Consider the following 17,776-nt stretch of genomic DNA (forward strand, 5'->3'; position numbering starts at 1 on the left):
TGATGCATTTACAGATAATCCAAGAATGTTTTTAAATTGTTTATTTAGCTTAAGAAGTGGGAGATTTTCAACTCACTAACTAACCAGCACAATACACTCACTGCAAACTACTTGTTTTTCGACTCCTTACTGCACTAACTGTGCTCGACTCCACTCTTGTACTTATAAGGTATGAAAGTGAAAGTACTTGTTCTGCAGACAAATGCTTCATGTCAATGAGATATTATTATGATGCATGAATACATAAGCAGCATTTTAGTCCAGTGGTTCCCAGGCTAGGGGTCGGGCCCCTTCTAACTGGTCACCAGATGATTCATGTACTAGTCTAATCTTTGCCTTTTTGTGAAATATTGGATGATTTTACATTTGTTGCCCTATAACTGTGATTTAAATGAACCTGTCTGAAAAGTTTAGAGGAAAAAAATCTCTTAGACATCTGAAAGGTGACAGGGGGCCCGAACTAAACACTGATATGTTCTAAATAAGGGAATACAAGCCAAAAAAGGGGAACCACTGGATTAATCTTCAACAATGTGTACATGTTTTGTGTGTGTATGTATTTTTGGCAATGCTGGTGCTGTATATTGTCATTATATTGTACCCATCAAGCAAAATATAAAACTGTAGGATCCTGAAACAATCTGCTAAAAAATACATTTTTTGTTTGCTTTCACAGACCAGCTGGTTAAAATCAAATCAAATCAGAGCTCTGACTTCTGATTGATGAAACACATGAATTGCAGACCAACCAGCACACTGATAACGTCACTGACTCAGAGGCAGAGCCGCCTGTCCTCATCTCAGAAAAGACATCCACAGCTGAGCAGGACGAGCTTCAGCTGCAGGTCCTCTGTGGCCCTCTTGTGGAAAAAAGGAAAATTGTTTTTGCCAGGACACGGCATCACTTTCACATTTTCTATTAGTGTATGAAAAACACACCTGAGCCACCTCTTATGTGACACTTATTCAAGCTACATTAAGTCTATGCAACAGATAATCACGATGGTATATTTGGTCAGATCTTCTATATTTCTTAGAACTGCAGCGGCTTTGCTTGCTGCTGTGTATTCCTGTCTCACTGCCTTGATATTGTGTTGAAGTATCATGCAAAACATCAGAGATAGGCTTTGAATTTTGTGGCATAAACTCAGCTCATTTTCATAATTGAAGAGTTTGTCAGTTCCAGAGTTGACCAGTAAGAGGAGCCATGTTTCTGTCTCAAGATGTGACAAAGCCTGGGAGTCTCACTCCTCCAGGATCACTGATGAATACATTTAGGAGGAAGAGGAGAAGATTGTCTTGTGGCTGTGTCCTTTAGGGGCACCTATCCTGTCCAAAGATGCAACAGGAGACACAGATACCCCAAAATGAAAATTTTAAATGAACATGCAACATAATGTAGAGTAAATTTGACATGAAACTTAAAGGAAAGTCAGGTGTTAAAGGTCTTTCACAACTACACTTGACCATGATGCTGGACATAGGAGGCTGGACACAGGGTCTCTGCTGAACAAGCTGTCCAGCCGCTGAGAAATGTCTCAGCTGGCTCAAATGTGATGCCATGTAAACAATCATTATTTTTGACATTTTGGAGACGGTCAACTTTTCTTTAAATTATGTAAAAGTTGGACCACAATGTAATAAAACCAGCACTTCCCTTCTCTCACAAATCCAAAGATACATTTAAGTACATTTTTGTCCTTTTAAATGCATTTTTTATTCAAGCAAGCAAGCTATGGAGGCTTCAAAGTGGATGACATTGATGTAGAATAAATGTATTGTATGCACATTGAAAGGGTATAATATGACAATATAATGGATTTTCTATAAAGCATGCAGGGAAAGAGGCTGTCTGCTACATTTTATTAACTGTTTACCTGCTTTTTAATTCAAAGTGGAGCTAAATGGCTCTGTTTACTTGGTTGTGTACATGTGTACGACTTTAACGGGTCATGACTATTTGCATCTGCAAAGGGTCTTTGACACAGTAACTGTAAAACATGAGGTTGAGGTATTTCTTACTGAAAGAAGAGAGACCTACACAGTTAGGTATTTGGAGCTGTGTGTTAACATGAAGTGACATACGGAGTTTCTGTGGCAGTGCCCTCCACAGAGGTCTTGTTTCACTTTCAACACTGATTTTGATGGTGGTTCATCAAACCATGTGATTCATGTAAACAGACACACAGCTGACCGTTATGCTGCTAAAAAAATAACAGAAGCAAAATTTGTTACTCTGCTTCATGGTTACAAACATCTCCTGAAATATATTTATCCCAAGCATAAATCGACAGTACAAGAAACTAAACAAACTAGAAAGCTTCATTTAATTTGTGATAATATAATATTATTTTTTCTCATTTCTTTGTTTTCTTTTGACGGGCTGAGCTTTGCACGGTGGACGTGAGATGATCAGAAATGTGTTAGTTGCTCGATATCCACCAGCATCTCCGCATTGCTCTCTTTTACTTCTGTTTCACATCAGGACACCAACACACACCTGTGGATGTTTGAGACAGCCATAAAAAAAAAAAAAAAAAACAAACACAAAAACTGAGTGATAACATGGGTCACAGATAGCATCAATGTGCCTGTTTGCATAGTCACAAATCTTCTAGTTATAAGACATTTTAATTGTGCTGAGAGCCCCAGAAGGCACTGTTCAAATGCTTATTTACAATAATAATATTAATATTCTTTAGACATGAGATATGTAACTGTCACTAAAACAGGCAAAGTACAAAATACACACAGTGTGAAACAGTTATTGCAATTTCCTTCCACATGGCATATTCAGAAATATCCATATTACTACAACGACTGCTACTGTCATTAGTGTGATACTGTGAGTACTAATGAAATAAGAGCAGGGTGACAGCGGGTGTGGCCAAATCTAGATACACATGTGGCTCAGTGTGAATGAATGTGACATATGAAATAAACTAAGAGCCTTAAAAATGCTGCTTCAGGACCATCTCATTAAGGAGACTCGAGATGAAACTAAACTTGATTATCGGAGTGTTTCATGAATCATCAGGGCTGCACAGAGCGTGCTTTGCAGAGCTTCATCGCCTCTGCGCTGACAGATGTGCACTGCAGCAGCTCTCTCTCACACTAAGCAGTGGACGAGAACTAAGGTGAGCAGCCAGGTGGATGATAGGCTACCTGTTTAAACATTCACTACCTGTCAAGTCGGTGCAATTGAGATGGATATGCCTTCAATGCTGGCAATGAACACAGTAATCAAGGCAGGCATTTCACCAGCACTAAATGTCTAATACACGACGCAAGTCTTAAAATAACAATTAGGGTAGAAATAGAGGAGGGGTGATTATAAATTCCATTCAGGAAAGGGTCTTGGCTGTAAGCTGGGAGGTGGCGGGGAGATGTCGGGGAGTCATGCGGCTCTGAGATGGGAGGGGGGGAGGGCAGGAGTTTTTGCAATCAGTGTTAAATAGAGCAGTTTTGTGCCTGTGTGATTGTCAAGTGGGCCATTACTCGTTGATAAGAGTACTTTTTCCTTATGCCGCTCTGATTGGGCTGAGCATGCTGCTCCCTCTCACATGCTGTCCCAATGCAATCAGGCCCCTCTTTCACTGCACTGCCATTTTCACTGCTGTGATTTCCACCCAATCCCCCCATTGGCCCCCAGCCAACGCAACTCCCACCCCCCCCCACCCCCGTCCACCAGCACCCCACCTCCCCCTTCAGATTCAATGAGTACCCATTTACAGCAAGGAGAAAAGGTCATGCCAAACTCGTTGTGTCAATTGTAAACCACCCCAATTCGCACTGATTTCAATGAAATAAATGAGTAGGTGCAGCCTCAAAGAAAGCAAAGGTCCATGTGGAAGTGGCAAATTAGGAGATTTTCTCAGAGGCTTGTCAGGGCCAAACGCTCAGCGCTTCTCTTGGAGAGAGTGTCCCACGTTCCTTGTTCTTACTGTATCTGGGTGTCCTGTGTGTCGTCGCAGAGAAAACTTTTTTTAAGTATAAAAAGATCTTTTTGCATACAGAAACAGGCAAAGCAGGACCAATTTTGCATCATGTCAGGATGATAATGGACCAAACAGGTTTCATTATTTCCAGTAATACAATATTTACAGAATCATGTCTTGTCAGTGACGGTCTTTCTGTTTGCAGCACTGGACTCTACTTCTTAAATTTATTAAACTGTTGTGCTCCTTGTTGGAGCAATTACATTCACCTTTGTGCTTTGTTGACATCAGCTTTACCTTTGCTGCAAATGGGGCTTGTGATTAAGGAGACAAAATACAGAAATTATACCAAATAAGGAATTCTTACAAGTTCTATATTTAATATGGATTATGAATAACTAAATACATACATGCAAAAAGTCCTTCACACACAAATAAATGTGCAGTGTGTTATCTTACACAGTGATGTTACTTAAGTTTGGGGTCCTTTAATGCACTACCTTTGGGGAGGGGTTGTGCTGCTATTGTTAAAACCAGTCACAGATAGAAATCCACTGGGTCATTTTCTGTGGCAGTTTTCGGGAATATGTCAGTTCAAAGGCGTGTTTATAAGCAATTAGAGAAATCCATGAAATTTTAAGCTGATAAAACAACACTTTGTATGTTTTTGGAGCTGTTAAAGGGGGGCAGGATCTCCAGGACCCCAAAGTGAACATTAGAGTTAAAAAGAGTTAAGCAGCTTTATTAAGTCTGTTGCTCTAACGCTATAATGTATGGTAACAGTTGCAGCTGAGCTGAGCTCCTCTGTGCCTCTCACACCTGACGATACAGCATCCATGGATGTACAGCAGCAGCCTCACACACGGCCGGCCGCGGAGCTGCACAGCAGCACAGCAAGTTTGCAAGTATGTTGATAGATGAGACATTTGTTTTTGTCTGGTCCACATCACGCAAAACATTTACCAAGTCAGCCATGCAATGTGGAAAATGAAAACATGCAACCGTTACACAGTCAGATTTCCATCTTTCCCAGCTTCATATCAGGTATTCTACAGATTCTACAGCGATAAAGACTTTCATGTCTGAGAAAGGATTTGTCTTCTCATGATAAAACACTCTATAGGTAGCTCTTATTTGTTTTGGTGCTATATTCCACAGTAGCACTCTGGCAGGCATTACGTCTCTCCTCTCACCTTTGACCTCTCTGACTGAACGCATCACCGAGGTCAGAGTGAAGCAGCTTCTCAGGACTTTTGCCTAATTTAAAGTGTGACAGAGTTCTGCAGCATTAAGGGCCGAGGAGTGTTTGTCTCACAGGCTGCTTTAGTGAACTCTGCTCTGCAGCTTGCAACGCTTGAGATGTGTCATCTGATAAAAAAAAAAAAGCATTCATCTCCACCAGGTGGAACAGGACACATCTCAATGGAGGCACGCTAACTCCTTTATCCCTCTGCGATGGTGCGATAAGGATGCAGACTCATGCCGGTGCAGGTCGGACTGTTATCCCATCAGAACAGAAAATGGCCTTTTGCTGCGTGTGTGTGGCGGCTGGGATGGAAGGCTGTGTGTGTGTTTCGGCTGGGATGGAAGGGTGTGTGTGTGTGTGTTTCGGCTGGGATGGAAGGGTGTGTGTGTGTGTGGCGGTTGCGATGGTTGGGTTTGCGTGAGCTACTGGCTTGAATGAGTAAAAAGATAAAAAGAAGCAAGTTGGCAGCTGTGTGTTTTCTGTCACTCCTGTTCCTCCAATCCCTCTAAAGTATCTGCGTTACCTCTTAAAAACCTGTCAGTGCTTGATGTAGACTGGAGGTTGACATGATTTGCATACAGATTTAAAGCAGGTGAGCTGCTGATTTTCTATGCTGTGATGCAGCAGAAGAGGCAAAAACAATGTGAGAGCCAAAGAGCAGTGGTGGAAAGTAATGAAGTACATTTACTCGAGTAGATGAAACCCTCATGTTTGGTTGACGCTGATTTTATTTCCTCAGTTTGGGATCCCATGGACGAACCACGCTGCTGTGTGTGGACAAATAGTAATAATCGCATCAAATATTTTCTTTACTTTTTTTTCCCTTTTCTTCAAACCTTAAAACTTAATATGCAGATAGGTATTGACGTGGTTACTCTTCCTTTTGCTACAAGCATGCAGCAGTGTCATCACACCACAGAAGGAAATCTATTTGATGCTACAGTTCTTTGTGATTCAACTTGATTTCAGAGGGACATGATGTATATTAGAAATTAGACTTGTCTCTACTTTGCTGTATATAATAATACATATCCTGTATCATTAGTACTTTCAATTTTGAGGCTGAAAGTACATTTTGCTTACTTACTTATTGTTTTTAGGTCTACCTGAAGTATTTTCACATGGTGGTATTTAAAGGATCTGAATGCTGCAGTGAGAGGAGATGATGTGAGTGCAGGCTGTGATGTTACCTTAACATCTGTTGAGAGGACGCTGTTCAGATCACACATGACCAGTGTGTGTGTAAGTGAGTGTAGAAATAACGTGGGATCAACTGACTCATTCATTGTAAGGCCACATGCTGCTGTTTTGACAGGAGATCACTTCTAGACGATACATAATCACACTAATGCAACAAAAACTGAACATTATAACCTTGATGAAGGTGAGATTTATTACACATCTGTTGTATTTGGATTACTGACAGGGTCCCAGAGGGGATCCAAAAGTCAGTGTTTCACTGCAGGTAAAATGTTTTTAGCAATTTTAAGATGAGCTTAGCCTTTGTGTGAGTGCTCCCAAACAGGGACCAGCTGCACTCGAAGGCAGCTGATGTTGGTGGCATCTGGAGGATGACAGAGGAAACGAGAAGGTGGCTGATGAGACACGTTGGTACAACTGCCATAATCCATCTCGTTCAGTTTTATATTCAAACTGTGCAAAATTTCTGAACTTCTCCACATTCCTGAGCTTAACTTCTCTCTGGAAATTGCCAGAAAACTTGCAGAAATGTACAAATCAATTGTAATGCAAGCCAGGCATAATCCAGAAGGGGATTATGTGTGTGTGTGTGTGTGTGTGTTTGTGTGTGCGGCTAACCTCACATACCATTGGATCTATCAGTCTAATGTTATTTGTGCACATTTATGACTGTATGCTCAAAGACTCTCACAGTTGCCGCCATTCACAATTATTGACAAACCTCTTTTATCGACTGTTGTGTTTCATATCACCACTGACTGCTGACTCCTTGCTCCTCTTAGCCGGCCGGTCGAGGCCACAAACGATCAATTGCCTCAGCTTGGAATCTCGTTACTGCTGGGGAAAACGTACTGGGTGGTCATTGAAGTGTTGGTGGATTCTTTTGTGCTTTAGTTTGCTGTCACTTTAAATTTTGACACTTTATTTTGGAACCTGAATATTGTCTCCCGCTTCACTCCTCTTGTACATACACACACTGGACACACAGCCTGTCCTGCACTCCCTCTTCTCCACCCACCTGCCCCCCGGACACACCTGGCAGACATCTACACTCTACTGAGTGCGCTCTCCTAGTTGTAAAATGTAAAAAAGCAACCCTGTATCAAAATCTATTTTAAAGAGCTTTATTACTTTAGGCTGTTTTGCACTCACATGTTTCCATATTCCTAATTAGAGGTCCATGGTGTAGGATTTAGGGGAAGGCAAATATAATGTTCAGTTTTCATTAGTGTATAATCACCTGAAAATATGAAACTTTGTGTTTTTGTTACCTCAGAACGAGGGGGGGGACAGGTCCTCTTCCACGGAGTCCACCATGTTGCACCGCCATGTTTCTGCCACAGCCCAGAACGGACAAACCAAACACTGGCTCTTTCCAGGGGCGTTCATGTTCTTCATGCTTTAGGCAGCCACCGTAGAGGAGGGTGAAGAGAGGCAGATTCAGTTGGTTGCAGTCTGTAACCTCACAGCTAGATGCTACTAAATCCTACATACTGGGCCTTTAAGCTGTGTTTAATCACATTACTGCAAAGTAAACACAAATCAAGGGTTGTGAGATGATTGACAGGATTGGAAAGCAGAAATAAAACTTATTTCTGCGACATTAAATGTTTTTGGTTTTTTTTTTCAGATTTTACTGTAATGATTACTTTTTTGCTCTTGTGATTTACAGAATAATGTAATGTCTTTGGGCATCATGCTCATGGGGCAAGGTGAGCGTGGTTCATAAGAAAAATAATTAAATACAAGTAAAAGTCCTGTACCTGGATTTTTTTTGAGGTAAAAGTGCATAAATATTACGAACAAAATGCACTTCAAGTAAATACTCACTATGAAGAATGGCTCCTTTTCAGAGTGTTATATTATTATAATATTAGTGGATCATTATTGTTGATGTATTAATGTGTAATGGGCATGTTGTAGTTTTTTTTTTTATGTAATTTAATCTCTAATAATGCATCATATTTTATTCATGTTTTGTGCAGAAGATGATAATGTGAAAACCAGTCACTATTCAGGTGAATAGTGTAGCAAAAAGCACAATATTGACCTCAGAAATATCGAATAATTTGAATATTCACGTAAAGTACAAGTACTTCACACTTAAAGTACAGCAGTAAATGTGGTGGTTCGAACTTATTAAAACGCACTGTGGGTCATCTAAAGGTCTTATGTGGAGGCAAATCAATGATTTATTTGAAAATATCTCTGCGAATGTAACTGACAGCCGTTTTTTTTTTTTTTTTTTTTTAAAAAAAGCTTGAATAAAACCACAGAACAAAAGTTCATTTCCACGGGGAGGCGCGGCCAAAGAGGACAGGGAAATATGAATTATGATCCGCCCTCTGGAAGCAGCCCAGGACGCACTGACAGAGGAATCCTGGAGGAGAAAGAAAGAATAAGAGCACTTTTCCTTTGAAACTGGGAAGCTTCACACTTCCGCACAGACATGCGCTGGAAAAGTGAAGTAAAAGTTGGCTGTTGCATCGTGGCCGAGGACGACAGCGGATCTCTGCTGTCCAGCGATGAGGTGAGTCCTGGCGGTTAGAGAGCGCGGCAGGCTGCGGGGAGAGCGCGCACCCCGACGGAGACTAAATTGCTCTGCCAATTAAATCAAAGCGTCATTAAAGCCGGCCGTCAGCACGCTGACAGCTCAGTATTTTCACAATTTGACGAAATGTCGAAGAAAATTACCCCTCCCTGAATTCTGCAATTAAAACTCAAGTAGTTAATGAGACCTCTTCACCTTTTGGTTGCCCCGGTTAGACGTTTGTGGCGAACTTAGCCTTTTAATTGCCGTTATTAAAAAAATCAATCCCCCTTTTCCCCGAGACCTCGCGCTGGCTTTTTGATTGGCACGTGAAATTGCCGTGTTGGGGTTTAACCGCGGCACGCGCGCCGGCAGCGAGCAGAATCCCCCAAATGCAGATCTCAAGAACATAATGCACATAGGACAAGTATTAGTTCAAGTGTTGTCTGTTTTTGTAAGTAATGACTATCCTTCTCTTTTAAATGTCATTGTGGTAATGGCCGGGCGTTGTCATGGTGAAAAGTGAAAGGCATGATATTTATGGGATGGAGCAGGGGGCATTTAAGGCAGCTGCCACAGTCTGACAGAGAGACATCCTCTGCCTGCTGTAGCTTCTCGTCATGTGTGAAGATTGCAAAGGAGACGAGGAGCTGCTAAGCAAATGCACTGAGGACAGAAGAGACATAATGGTAGGAACGGAGCGGAAAACTTCATTTATTCTGGAAAATTAACCACAGGCCAGTTTTGTGGACGGGTAAAGTTTGCGGATAAGAAAAATTTGAAAGATTTGGGGCAAATATCGAGACTCGATTTACTTCAAATTAACTTCTAAAAGGAGAATTAGGAGGCAAAATCAAACCAAACTTTTGGCTAAAAGAGATTTTTGCCTAAATAGATTTTGTTTTAAAAAAAAACCTTTCTGTTAGAAACATTTTGCCATGTTTGACAAAAAAATAAGTTCAGCCGAAAAGAATCCGAGGATGGCTGATGTCCTCTGAGGTTTATCATGAGGTTGGTGTCAGTGACAGGTGGAGATATATTATGTGAGCCCCGCCGCACTGGAGGCACGGGGTGGATGCGTTCCTGTGCGTAATTTTCTAACCGCGGGTCTGGTCCCTTCAGGGCGCACCGGTGGAGGTTCTGGATGAAGACGCGTCCTCGCTGCAGGCGATGGCATCTGCGCCTCTGTTAGGCAGAGCTGTGTGCGCGAGCTGCAACGAGGAAATAGTGGATAAATATTTATTAAAGGTAAAAACTGCCGGCCGTTTTTTTTTGTGTTTGTGTGTGAAACTTCTTTCCCCTCTTTTCCCCCATTGGTTTGTCTTTCATTAAATTTTGGATGCCTTTCTCCTCGTTTGGATTTGTGTGGTTTAGAGGCTCGCGCTGGTATTCATGCGTGTGTATACAGCAGGTCTGGATACCTCGGAGCTGATTGGCTTCTGCTAATTTCTCCTGTCTCTGCTTTAGGTTAACGACTTGTGCTGGCATGTGCGCTGTCTGTCCTGCAGCGTGTGCCAGACTTCACTTGGCAGCCACACGAGCTGTTACATCAAAGAAAAAGAGGTTTTCTGTAAACTGGATTACTTTCGGTATGTGCATCGATTTTTACTTGTGCTGCTCTAACGACAATCGAAGCTGCCGATGTCAAAATTAACCGACCCCCCGCTTAACAATTACGCATTATATTGTAAATTTAGGAATAATACTAATAATAGTTGCTGGACTTGATATTTCTCCCTGCTTTGGCTGGATATTTAATTTGAATTGTAATTATTTACATTGAGTTGATGGTCAATAAAGGCATCATTAATCTTTAAATAAAAATGACTACTGGATAGACAGATACTTATTTATTAATTTAATTCAGGGCCTACTTTATCTGAATTTCTGCACAAGGGCATCTGTATGTCAGAGTTTCCCTGCAATGGTCCAGGTTTAAATCACTCAGTTCTTTAATTGGTGGCCTTAAAAAGTACAAATGAAAGTTAAAAAAAATAAAAAAAATTAATTAATTAATTAAAAAATGCATTCTGCCTTTAAAATGCCGATGCGACACACGTCTTCCGTGCTGAAGCCTTTAAATGCCCCCAGAGTGCTACTGCGTGTGTGGGTGTCTGATTTGCTCACCTTGACCTTCACCTGCAGAAGATACGGCACGTGGTGCGCGTGCTGCGGCCGGAACATCCACTCCACAGACTGGGTCCGCCGGGCCAAAGGCAACGTGTACCACCTGGCCTGCTTCGCCTGCTTCTCCTGCAAGAGGCAGCTGTCCACCGGGGAGGAGTTCGCTCTGGTGGAGGAGAAGGTGCTCTGCAGGGTTCACTACGACTGCATGCTGGACAACCTCAAGCGGGCCGTGGAGAGAGGTGAGCCGGCCGGTCGGGGGTCCGCTGGAGGGGCCCGCTTCTTAATCCAGGAAACTTTTTGAATGCAGTTTTTAGTTTAAGCCTATTTCCTAGAGGCTGGGACAGTAACTTAAATCGCTTTTCTCCAGATTTGTTACATTTTGCCATAAAAAGACAAATATTTCCCTTATTGCATATAAAAAAAAAAAAAAAAACAGATATTTATCTCAAAATCAATCATTCCTTTCACTTCAAGATGCTGAAAGATAATTAGTTTGTCTCATTTTTTTTTTAATGATAATAGATCATTAAGTCTATATGAGAGTTACAAAAAGGCCTAAACTGAATTTACACAGGTTTCCAACATGTACAACAATCCTGGGAATAGTAATCTATATTTGAAATAAAAGTGAATTTGCCCCTTTTTTAAAATAGCTTGGTGTTAGTTTATTAGTATCTTAAAGTAAAATTGATTTCTAATTCTGTGCTAAATATTTCAGGATGTTTTCATATGAGAGTCTGCTCTTGTTCCAGGAAACAGTGTTAACATGGAGGGGGCTGTTCCCACTGAACAGGAGATTAACCAGCCAAAACCCTCCAAGAGAGCTCGGACCAGCTTCACCGCCGACCAGCTGCAGGTTAACCTCCATCATCACATTACAGACAGATTGATAAATAACGGAAAGTGGGATTTTGAACACTGAATTATTTTTTGGGGGCCTGAAAATGAGCCTAAAAACATTGGCCTCACCCTTTAAAATGTTATATATTCTGTGAAACGCACATCTTTTCTGAATTTGTTCAGGCAGATAAAGGAGGGATCCAAACCACATGATTTTAAACATGTTATAATGTGTACAGGCATGGCATATGTAGTGACCACACTGCATGCTGGTGTGCAAAAAACACTGCAGCGTCTCTCGTGTTTGAGCCCTGACAGATTACTGGATCCAAAAAGACTTTATGAAAACATGATACTAAGTATTATTTATATTATTATGATATCAGGTGTTGATTTTAATAAACTAGTAAATGCAGAATAGCATTGTTTTAATAAAGTAGATGCAAGGCAGCTGGAATGCCACAAACAAGGATACTGTTTTTTTCCTACATATTTTTAAAACTGTTTTCCTCTCTAAATATTACTGCTAATAATAATTATTATTATGTGTATTGTTCAGGGGACAATAATTTCAATTTTCAAGTTAAAGCAATATAATATATGAACAGCATTAAGGCCATGTAGAGCAAGACAAATGTACAAAATTACCCATACTGTTTATATTTTCTGTTACTTAAAGTAATTCTTAATATCAGGGCAACAAAGTAACTGTGTCTGATATCTGACTGACTGACTGATCTACCTTTGAACATGCAGGTGATGCAGGCCCAGTTTGCTCAGGACAACAATCCAGATGCTCAAACGCTGCAGAAACTGGCGGAGCAGACGGGCCTCAGCCGACGAGTCATACAGGTCAGTGAAGGACGGGTGCATGAAGGGAATATACTGATGCTACTATTTAGAGAGAAGCAAGAGTTAAAACTCAGAGGTATAGTTACACATTGGCAATACATGTGCAAAACCAAAGGAAAAACAGCAATTCTACCATGAAATAAAATATGTTTACGTGTACAATTAAAAAAAAATGCCATAAGTTTATAGTTTATCCTGATCAAAGGCTTTCTCCAGCCAACTAATGATAATTATTTATGATTGATTGTGCATTTTAATGGCGCTTTAATATCCTGCTGCATAACTTAATCCAAAACAGTGCATCACATTTTATAAGCTGATCATACAGTTTTAATTATATGTAAAATATTAATCGACAAAGTATCCAGTAACTGTGGGTGACAGGTAAATGTACTGATACAAATTACAGTATCCCCTTCTGAAATGTAGTGGAGCAGAAGTACAAAGTAGCATACTGTAGAAATACTCAAGTTAAGTAAAGGTACTGTGTTGCTTTAAACCACTTGCAAAAGGTGCATATGTGAGAACTATTACCACATTATTAGCTTTAAATGGATGTTTGTGGGACTTAAACCTCAGTTTCCACTGCTAACAGAGGTTCTTCCAGCAGAAGCTTAGTTTGACAGTGACACTTTTGGGAAAACACATCTTGGGGCAGATTTGTCCTTCACTATGTCAGCCTAGCTAGAGTCTCTGGTAAGGATGTATGACGAAGTTAGCTTGTACAGTTTACAAGCTACCACGGCCACCCACAGCATCCATCTTTGTTTTTGCTTCTTTCAAATGCAGCCTGACAGACGGTGTTTGTCCTGTTAACTCAGGTCTGGTTCCAGAACTGCCGAGCACGCCACAAGAAGCACGTGAGCCCCAACCACACCTCCAGCACCCCCATGACCTCACTGCAGCCCAGTGGCCTGTCCCAGCCCACCCCGACCCCCGAGGAGCTGCAGTACACAGCTTACGGAGGCCCAGAGGGATCGATGCTCTCTGCACTACACTCCTTCATAGACAGTGAGCACCAGACTTTTTCATGACGTTTTGTTTACTGTGCTTTACTGCTTAAAAAAAGTTATTTCTATTTTAACACTTGAAATGTGATCTTGTTTTTCAGTGTACATAAAACGCCCCAAACCCACGTATACCTACGTGTGAATTTATCACATTTAAAATGAGAAATCAACAAAAAAAGCATGTTAATTTTTTTCCTTTGTGATATTTTATAGTTCACATGCAAATTAACTAAGAACCAAATTTACATGTAAAATGTGTTTCATGTGAAATGCCAAGAGGCAAAAATTAGTGACCAATTTTTAAAATTATACATAAATTATTTAATTATTATTGTACTGGTTTAATTAAAGATTTACCTTCAACTGGAAGGAGTGAGTGGCATAAATGTAGCCAAAGAAAAATTTGAGCTTAGTTTATTTGCTGATGATTTGATGGTATATTTGAGTAACAGTAAGAAAAACAAAAAACAAACAAAAAAAACACAGATGAGCATCAAATCATTTTAAGAAGAAGAGATTTTCTACAAATTCTGAGAAAAAAATACAAACATAATATCTTCTCGTTGATTAATCAACTTAACAATAACATTAATGAATAGTCAGACTTGATAAATATTAAAAATATGATTGTCCATTTTTGGTGGCACTCTTTCCTCAGTTAGCTCACAGTGACATCAGTGCTCATGAAACGCACTCAGCTCTTCTATTTATTCCAAACCAGAGTTGTTTCTGTTAGCTAACATAATACAACATTTGTCCTTCCAGTCACCAGGAGTTTAGAGGAGGAAAAATAAAAGCTTTCACAAAACCGTCATAATAGCTGCTCTCTGTTCAGTACGAGGAAAACAGCCATTTTGTGAAAATAAAGATGATTTTAAAAAGGCAAAATTCAAACAATCAGCATCTTTTTATTATGAATAATCTACATATTTAAAAAAAACTAAAAATTAAAAAAACTAAGAAAATACAATACTGAAGCTTTTACTAATGTCTTATTTAAAATGGTTATATATTTGAATATGTATTATGGAAAGTGTAATGACTCCAGTGCTCTCTCTGTGTGCCAACAGTACACTCCCCTCCATCCATGTTTCAACCGCTGCTGCCCGCCCACGCCATGACCTCCCTGCCTGTGTCTCACACCTGAGCTGCTCGCTCTCTCTCTCTCTCTCTCTCTCTCTCTCTCTCTCTCTCTCCCTCTCTCTCTCTCTCATATACACACACACACACACACACACACACACACACACACACACACACACACACACACACACACACACACACACACACACACACGGTCCGTCATTAGCTGCCGCAGTATTCAGATCTCCATGGTAAATATAATTTCATTTTAAGTGAACCATAAGCCTTTCCTTTTACATGTTGACATTCTTTGAAAACACTTGAAATCCATAATAAGCTCAACACGCTGTTGAGCTTATTATGGATGACTATAATTAACAGTCCTAAATGTACTGTATAATGTGGACATGGAAAGGTTTCATTGTACCTCATAGGATTGTGACATTCTAGATTTCTATTTGTTTGTGTAGTTGGTGACAGTTTGACCATGGTACTCTAAGTGAAAGCCACCAGACCCAAAATGTCAACTCATTATGAAGGTGAACTTGAAATTGTTTGTGTTTGAATATTGCAATTTAATTTATTTATTGTATGTCAAGTCTGCTTTGAAAATAAATGTCTACTTTCACAAACCTGTGAGATGAATGAATGACAAGAGACATTTTACACAGCAGGTGACATGCTGCTGCGCTCAGACCTCAGTATGCATATTTAGAATGTAGGAAGTAAGTGCAAAGTAGATAAACAATTTATTGATGAAGATGGAAGTAACGAAACATCTATATTTTCATGAACATACACACAGGCAATATACTGTTAAAAACATGCATTTTTTGTGGTATAAATTAATATATGACAGAGACATTTCTCCACAAAGGAGCAACAATAAATAAAAGAGTTTGGAGTGTCGACAGGTCGGAGCACTGCATTTTCAGAGTTTGACTTTTAAGAGTTTGCGGTAAGAAAACTGACGCCCAAGTTTTACTTGTGTCTACTTGTTGACTGTGGTTGACCAAAAGAATCTAATTTCCAGACATGCGAGGGTGGGGGAGGCATATAAAAACACAGTTTTTACTTCACTTATCAGATCTCAGGTATTCACCCTCATGGGAAGGAAACTGAACCTGAGCAGCATGCACATAAAGATACAAAACACGACCGGGAGCACAGTGGTTATTCAGTGTAAGAAAGGAATAACAACACGCTACATGTGGAATATGCCACGTTTAGCACTATATGCATCATTTCTCTCCTTTTCAGATACACAAGCTGAGTTGTTTGGCTTTTACTGAATGCTTACGTTGTACGTGTTTCAGCGTGTTCAGCTCAAACGGGGCACAAGGTGTGCAGCTCTGGCAGTGCTGTCACTCTGAGGCACCATGAGGGCAGGTTCTCAGGTTTGACAAACATCGTACAAAGACTCACAAGCATGAGTCACATCTCCAAGATCTAAAGGTGAGCACTGTGCCAAGAGATGAATGACTACATTTAGGAAAAAGAAGACCTCACCAGAAGTTTGAAGTCTGTGAAATACAAGGATACAGTGTGAAGGTGCCAACAACTGCGTCACTCATTTAGTTCATCAGTCACATGACAAACAACCTGGTGATACCTAAGCCTGGCTCACTGGTGATACACACAATCAGGCAAACTGACCTGACATCAGTCGTTTCACAAAGGCATGTACGCTTTGTCTGTTGCCGCAGATGTCCATGAACAACCAATGGAAAACATTGGTAATCAGGAAATCAATCAGCTTAATAAACAAAAGTTCTCTTTCACTAGTATTTAAAAACTCACTAGTGCGATGCAGGACCAGCCCCGCTTTGATTAACAACAGGAAGTGCTGTTTCAAATGAGGTTCCTAACTGCAACAAGAAATGTTGGTTCAATAATTCTAGAAAGTCCTCAAACCTCTCCAGCAGCTCAAACACACCTCTATGCTCTGCTTCAGTCTCTTTGAAACACACACTTCTTTGATGAAACAGCTGAAGACACTGCCTCCGTTTCCAGCATATGCAGGTGTGGTTCAGACATACAAAGCATACAGATGGACAGCAGAGAGCAGGTGAGTGATACTGCAGGTGGAGCTCGAGAAATTTCTGACGACATTATGATCATTTTTCATGCTGTGAAAACGCACTAGTATTGGCGCGCAGGAATTCACTTTTTACAGTCACCTTTAAAACCTACAGCTGGTGACTCTCTAATACTATGAAGATACATTTTGGGGGAGTATCGCCTTAAGAGCTGCTGAGTGACACACAGGTGCTCAGCAGCAGCAGGTTAGAAAACAAAGCAATAACAAGTGTAACAGGTAGAGCAAAGCTCTGTGTTTTTGGTGGTTAGAATAACAGGATGGTGCTGAGAATAAACCTGCGACTTTAGGGTTAAGTGACGTTCTTCTAAATCAGCTTCTATTCCTACACCTCACATTTGGAAAAGACAAGAACCTCCATCACTAGCTGCTGACTATCCCTTTCTTAAAAAAAAAAAAAAATCAGACAAGCATGTTTAAATGTAAACTATGTAGCTGCAAGATGCAGTTAGACACCCAATGAGGCAATTCTAAGAAAAGGCACTTCAAGAGCAAAGCACCTCAAACTGCTACGCCATTATGTCCTTGACAGTGAAATAAGGAAACAGTGGACACTAAGTGGCGAACACGTTTCTCAATGTGAGACAATGTGAGGTCAAAAACTGTGATAACACAATACATATACGAGCTGACGTTTGACCATTTCATGGAAACACTGGTTCAATCAACAGTACGCAGAAGACGTCTGGTGATCACTGGCACCACCAAGTGGTGAAAACTGGCAGCTACAAGAGATTTGGAGCAAAAACATCTGATGTTTCCCACAATCTCAATAAAAAAAGAATCACTTGTTCCAGTAGAAACTAACTATGGCTGTAAAACATACGCAAAAAAAACAGATTTTAAAAACCT

At 40.5% G+C, this 17,776-nt stretch overlaps 1 protein-coding gene across 3 annotated transcripts; it reads left to right on the forward strand.

Moving 5' to 3' along the window:
* Window positions 1-8,726: 8,726 nt before the first annotated feature.
* Window positions 8,727-15,455, forward strand: LOC139330755 (LIM/homeobox protein Lhx8). 3 transcript variants are annotated; one of them, XM_070961850.1, is made up of 9 exons: window positions 8,765-8,914; window positions 9,526-9,603; window positions 10,037-10,162; window positions 10,382-10,503; window positions 11,060-11,280; window positions 11,794-11,897; window positions 12,638-12,733; window positions 13,555-13,744; window positions 14,814-15,455. In XM_070961850.1, exons 1-9 carry the CDS (start codon window positions 8,834-8,836, stop codon window positions 14,888-14,890), a joined length of 1,095 nt encoding a protein of 364 aa, XP_070817951.1. In that variant the 5' UTR covers window positions 8,765-8,833; the 3' UTR covers window positions 14,891-15,455. The 3 variants fall into 3 exon arrangements, with proteins under 3 accessions (XP_070817949.1, XP_070817951.1, XP_070817950.1); XM_070961848.1 differs by lacking the exon at window positions 9,526-9,603 and having other exon boundaries at window positions 8,727-8,914; XM_070961849.1 differs by lacking the exon at window positions 8,765-8,914 and having other exon boundaries at window positions 9,295-9,603.
* Window positions 15,456-17,776: the final 2,321 nt, after the last annotated feature.

Source organism: Chaetodon trifascialis, chromosome 4 (genome assembly GCF_039877785.1).
Source record: "Chaetodon trifascialis isolate fChaTrf1 chromosome 4, fChaTrf1.hap1, whole genome shotgun sequence".
NCBI lineage: Eukaryota > Metazoa > Chordata > Actinopteri > Chaetodontiformes > Chaetodontidae > Chaetodon > Chaetodon trifascialis.